This window comes from Heliangelus exortis, chromosome 22 (genome assembly GCF_036169615.1).
Source record: "Heliangelus exortis chromosome 22, bHelExo1.hap1, whole genome shotgun sequence".
In the NCBI taxonomy this organism is placed as follows: Eukaryota; Metazoa; Chordata; class Aves; order Apodiformes; family Trochilidae; genus Heliangelus; species Heliangelus exortis.
Window position 1 is genome coordinate 1,419,933 of NC_092443.1, and position 6,000 is coordinate 1,425,932.

Here is a 6,000-nt window from a genome sequence, read left to right on the forward strand (position 1 = left end):
CTGGAAATTTCCCTGGTGCTGCTTTCCCCCAGTGCCCGTATGGGAAACCTGAACTGTCTGGAAGGTGGCTTGAAAAACCACTTGGCTCTGGAGAAGCTCCAGCAGCCGGAGACTCTCCTGCCCAGCTGCTTATCCAGCTGCTTGAGCTGGGCTGCGGGGCAGTGGGATTTCAGCCGCCTCCTCGGCATTTCCCAGAGCTTTTCCTACTCTTGCTGAGACACCTGGAGAGACACGACTGCCCACATAGCCCTTTTTATGTTGGAATTTCTTCCTGCCTGTCTAAAGGCAGATGTTTCCTCCCAGCAGAGCCACCACAGTGCTGCCTGGCTCTGCCCATGGATGCTCCAGCGGTGCCGATGTGGGAGCCGGGGGAGGTCACAGGAATCCCTTTAAGGGCTGGAAATGTTTCGCTTGTGCTGCAGATGTGGCATCTGCAGCTGGGCTGCTTGGCTTTGCTAATGCTCTGTCCTTCTCCTTCAGGCCCACTCCCGAGGAAGCTCTCAAGTGGGGGGACTCCCTGGAGAAGCTGCTGCTGCACAAATGTAAGTGTCTGAGCCATCCCTTCCACCTCTGCTCGCTGCCGGGAGAACAGCCAGGCACGTGTGTGGATAAAGCCAGGACTTCCTATGTTAATCCTTTCCTGTGTTTGGGGGCAGACAAAGAGAAATGTGGCTGCCCCTTGCCTGCACCCCTTCTGCTCCTGCCTGGTCCAGTGGGGGGAGTTTGGGATAGGGACCAGGGATGAAAAAGCAGGGATTCATGGCTGAACGGGGCAGTGGGTCTGTGAAGCCCATTCCCTTTCTTGTATGTCACAGATGGGGCACCCCACATCGTGGTCATGTCCTACACCTGGCCCCATAGGGAGTCCTCTCTCTTTCCCTTCTCTCCCTCTCCCCATCCTGGCTCCAATCCCAGCCTCCCTCTCTGTGCCTGCAGCCAGGCTGAGGACTGTGGATTCAGCACACAGATGGCTCACATTGTTGTGCTTTGTCTGGCAATGCTGGTGCTGCTGCTTTGCACAAGGGGCTTGGGGAGGACAGCATGGGAAGTTTAGGTGCTGCCTTTGCAAGGTTGGTGGGCTGAGGGTCTTGCGGGGCCATTCCCCAGTGGTGAGCTGGGAGTTAAGAGAAGTGTCTGTCCCCACAGATGGACTCGCTGCCTTCAGGGCTTTCCTGCGCACCGAGTTCAGCGAGGAGAACCTGGAATTCTGGCTGGCCTGTGAGGAGTTCAAGAAGATCAAATCTCAGTCCAAGATGGTCTCCAAGGCCAAGAAAATCTTTGCCGAGTACATCGCCATCCAGTCCTGCAAGGAGGTAAGAGCTGGTTCCCCAGTGGTGTGGGGCTCTGGGGCAGGGCAGCTGCCCCTGAAGTCGCTCATTGCCTTTGGTCTCTCTTCCCACAGGTCAACCTGGACTCCTACACACGGGAGCACACCAAGGAGAACCTGCAGAACATCACCCGCAGCTGCTTTGACCTTGCTCAGAAGAGGATTTATGGGCTGATGGAGAAGGACTCCTACCCCCGCTTCCTCCGCTCTGACTTGTACTTAGACATAATTAACCAGAAGAAAGCCACCTCCCCACTGTAGACCCAAGGACTCTTTCGGGGCAGGCTGGGAGCTGTGTGTTTACATGGAGGGGATGGGGGAACTGTGCCTCCCTGCTGCCCTTCGTGCCCCCGAGCCACGTTCCTGCAGCCCACGGGTCTGGGGCAGCTGGCGGCACCGAGCACGAGGCGGAGGGGACCGAAAAGCCCAGCAGTCTGGTACTGCTCCATCACCCCTCATCATCACCGTGGCTGGTACGACGCCTCCGAGGTGACTCTGGTGTGGATTTTAGCCAGGAGGGAAGCTCCCACGAGTCTACTGTGAAGCACCCACCCGAGCCGCGAGCTGCGTGGGGAGGGAAGGCGCCGAGTGATCCCGACTCCTCGAGGAGGACTTTGTGCAGGGGGAACGACAGAACCACCATCAACATCCTCCCCGGATAAAAGACTTGGGAATTGGACCAACCCCACGATGCTGCTGTGCTTCCCCGTGCCGGCGCCTCTCCCGGCTCCCCCGAAGCAGCTTTCAGGCACTTCCTTGGCTTGTGGCAGCAGTCGGGTCCTTTCCCTGCGCCGGAGCTCTGCAACCCTCCCGCTCCCACTCCTGGTTTATTTATTGACCTCCTGTAGCTGGAAGCCTCCCTGTGTAATAGGAAATCCTCGTGTCCTTTCCCTTCCTGAAAATTTACAAGTGCAATATTTGTGCGTGTCGCGGCGGAGTCCTCCGGCGGAGTGGATGCCTTTTTTTTTTTTATTTTATTTTTTTTAATTTTTTAATTTTTATTTTTTTGTCGTTGAGCGCGTACAACGAAGTTAAGAGGTTGGGTCCAACCAAACAGGTTCCCTGGCAGCGGGCAGCTGGAGGAGCCTGGGTGTACATATCCTGCCCTGACGACGGAGAGTTTGGTGCTGGAGGAAAAGCAGCTCCGTGCCTCAGATGCTCTCCTTACCCTGGATATAACCACCTCGTCTCTTGAGACACGGGGGCTGTTGTGCTGCCCCTGGCCAAGCTGGCCGGACTGCCTGCCTCCAGTTTACAGTGCAAAGCATCTCTGCAGCTAAAAAAAAATTAAAAAAAAAATAAAAAAAAAATCCATTGTCATGGTCATAAGTAAATAAAAGGAGAATAGCATTTCTTGTAGCTGCTTTTTCTTCCTGGCACGTTTCTCGGTGTCGGTGGAGCCGGGCAGCTCCTGTTTCACCCAGGAGCATGAAATCCTGTTACTGCATGCCCAAAGATGGGAAAAACTTGTTGTGTGAATTTCTCATCTGGTTTTTGTTGTTGTTGTTGTTTGTTTTTTGGTGCTTTTTTTTTCCTTTTTTTTTTTTTTCTTTTTGTGGGGGAGCAGCTGCCAGACGCTCCTAAGGTCAACCCCGGGTGTAGCTTTGCAGAACACAGAAAGTTTTGCCCAAAGAGAGACTGTTCCCAGGGCCAGTGCTCACCCTCCAAACATGGCAGGGCAGGAACCTCTGAGTGGGGAGATGCCCAGGAGCACAAGTGACCTCGTGGAGCTCTGGGTCCCTCTGGGGACACCAGAAGAGTCCAGAAAGAGCCCAAAGCTGCTATTTTCAGGTTCTCTCTGCAGGACTTGGTGGGGCTGCTGCTGCCCCATCCAGGCTGGGTTTGGTGGCTGCCTGTTCACTGTTACCTGCTCACTGTCACCCTTGGGTGGCTCAGGGCTGTGCCTGCAGGGTCAGGGGCCATGGGGTGCATGGCAAGGAGGTGCTGCTGGTGATTCCCAGGGCTGGAGGTGGTGGGGCTGCTCTCCCCTGCAGCTCCCATCTCTGCTGGGGAAATGTCTGTAACTCCCTCCTTAAACAACCAGCAGGTGATGGCCAGCTGGGGAAACTGAGGCAGAGCTGAGGGGTCCCTCAGGGGGTTGGCTGGAGGCAGCAGGGTTGGGGTGATGCCTTAGGGCTCTCCTGGTGATGCTTTTGGCATCCTGGGGTCAAGGCCCCCAGCTGGGGTCCCTCCCAGCTGTCACCCTGTCACCATTCTTGGTTTCTGGCACTTTGGTGCAGCCTCCCTGGGAGTGCTGGTACCAGCTGGCTCCTCCAGGGCAGAGCCTCCTCTTTCCTCCAGGCTTTCCAAGAGCCTTCATCCCTTCCCCTTCCAAACCTGGAGGGCTTCCCTTCCTGTCTGGCCTTGACACAGATTTTCTGTCCCTTTTTTTCAATCTCTCCATCACTTTGGTCCTCTTGACCTCCCCTCAGTCCCAAGCCATCAGTTTTGGGGAGCTGTCATTCTGAGGCCACTGGGATGCCCCCCACTCCTCAGAGGACAGCATGGGGGGGGGGAAACAGCTCAGGAGCTTCATGAGGAGCTTGATTCCTTCTCTGTGCCTTAATTCCAGGTCCTGTGAACCCTTGGGTGGCTGTTGATGATGTTCAGGAGCATCCAACCCCCAGAACTTTGCTGATGTGAATGCTCTGAGCCTGTCCATCAGGGACAGCAGCAAGGGCTGGAGCTGCTGTGGGACACACGGTGCAGGAATCTGGTGCAAAGCTTGGAATAAGCACCACAGAGCTCCCTGCAGATGGTCCCTGCAGGGGAGAAAGGCAGAGAAATGGGGAGCTGGGAGAAAAGGGGAATAATCCTGCTTGAGAGGCAGGGATTTAGCTGTGGCTGTAACAGAATTCATTGCTGTAGCTCAGGTTGCTGTGAGTCACTGTGCAAATATTGTCCCCGTGTGCTTGGGATGAGCTGGAGGTCTGGGAGAGGCAGGGCTGGCGTGAGAGGTGGAAATGTTCTTGTCCTGAGTTTTCCTGGGGTCACCAGTGCTCCCTGCAGCAGGACAGGGCTCAGCCTGTGCCACCAAAGCCACAGCTTTGTCCCCTCTGAACCATCTGTGCAAGACTTTGTGCTGCAGAGAGAAACTTGTAGCACCTGGATGGGAATTGGAGGAGGGATGTGCAGCTCATGGAGAGGATTTCCTCCAGTGGGATATTGGTTGGGATGGAGATACAGCCCCATAACCCCTTTTTCCAGGGAGGGGGCATTGATCCTGCCCTGGCAGGGGTTGGACCCAATGATCTTTCAATCCCTTCCAATCATTTCAATCATTCAATCATTTCCAATCATTTCAATCCCTTCCTTCCAATCCCAATCATTCTGTGACCAGGGAAAGGGGAGCAGCTGGAGCTGTGCTGAGGTCACTGAGCTTCCAGTGCCAGCAGGGGAGGGACAGAAGTGTCCTTATTTAGCACAAAATCAGGTGCCCAAGACAAAAAAAAATAATATCCAATCAGGCTGCAAGGAATGTGAAGAAAAGAAATCATTGAGTTGTTAATGCTATGGTGATGGGCAAAGAAAATGGGAATTGGGTATTCCTAATCCCTAATTTGAGGCACAACCTCAAAGCAACCAGAACTGCTGGCAGCTGGAGGGATGTTCTCAGGATGGGTGCCATGGGCTGGTGACAACAAGAGGTCTCAGCCCAAAGCCCTCACACCCAAAGGGGTGCATGGGGACATTGCTGTCCCACACAGGGGCAATTTCCCAGTGAGGAACCCCTCAAAGAGGGAGGGGAAGATGCAGTAGCAGGGGCCTTATCTCAGCAGATAACAAGGATTTATGTCAGGGCTAAAAATTGGTGGTTGCTGAGTTGCAGACAGTCACAGCTCAGCTGTGTTTGTCATGTGCAAACAAAGTAAAGTCCACTGAGACGTGGGTGCTCTGGGTTCAGTGCTGGTATGAAAGTCATGAGGCCAAGTGCTCTGGGGAAATGGGAATTATCACCAGAAAGTGCTGAGGGCCTTATTAGGTTCCAAAAAAAAAAAAAAAAAAAAAGAAAAAAAAAGCCATAGGTAGAAAATGGGAAAAATGTCCCAAGGTCCTGGGTTTAACATCGTGGTTTCCTCCCTCCCTCTGGGATGAGGAGGTTGGGTTGAACCAAAAGGTCTTGGGGAAGCTGGAAAATCCCTCACCTGTCCCAGGTGGTGGACCTTGACCTGCAAGTGTCCCCCAGCTCAGGAATTCCTCAGCTTCCAAAAACAGCAACCAGGGCATTGGGTTCACCTGTGACACACAAAAGCAGCTGCAGGAAAATAAAAGTGAAGCTGCTGAGCTGCTCCTGGATGATGTTTTGGGAAGAGCTCAGGGCAGTGTCCCATGCTGGGGCTTTGTCCCCTGGGCCAGCACTGCTCAGCATCCAGTGAGCAGCACTGGGGTTCCAAAGGGTTCTCATTCCAGAGCTGGCTGGAATGGAAAACCTTTCTCCTCTTTCTGCAAAAAAGGAAAAAATTGCCTTTTTCACAGGTGTCCACCGTGCCCTGAGATACTCCAGCAATGCACAGCCTTTACTGAGCTTTTCCACGGCACCCATCCCAGAGTATAAACCTCTCCAAATAAACATAACTTTCTGCTGAGCAAAATAGTTCCTCGGACCCCTGATTAGACAAATACTCTCAGAATAGAAACAAGGCTGCTTTATAGCCACAGACTAAACATAGCTC

General features: G+C 53.8%; 1 protein-coding gene across 9 annotated transcripts in view; it reads left to right on the plus strand.

Annotated features, from left to right (window-relative positions):
* Positions 1-2,677, plus strand: part of RGS3 (regulator of G protein signaling 3) — a 55,760-nt gene extending 53,083 nt beyond the window's left edge. For all 9 annotated transcript variants that reach the window (XM_071765822.1, XM_071765824.1, XM_071765823.1 and 6 more), the window contains 3 exons: positions 481-542; positions 1,147-1,313; positions 1,403-2,677. In XM_071765822.1, the coding sequence (XP_071621923.1) occupies positions 481-542; positions 1,147-1,313; positions 1,403-1,588 (415 nt within the window). In that variant the 3' untranslated portion in view covers positions 1,589-2,677. The remainder of the gene's footprint in view (positions 1-480; positions 543-1,146; positions 1,314-1,402) is intronic.
* Positions 2,678-6,000: the final 3,323 nt, after the last annotated feature.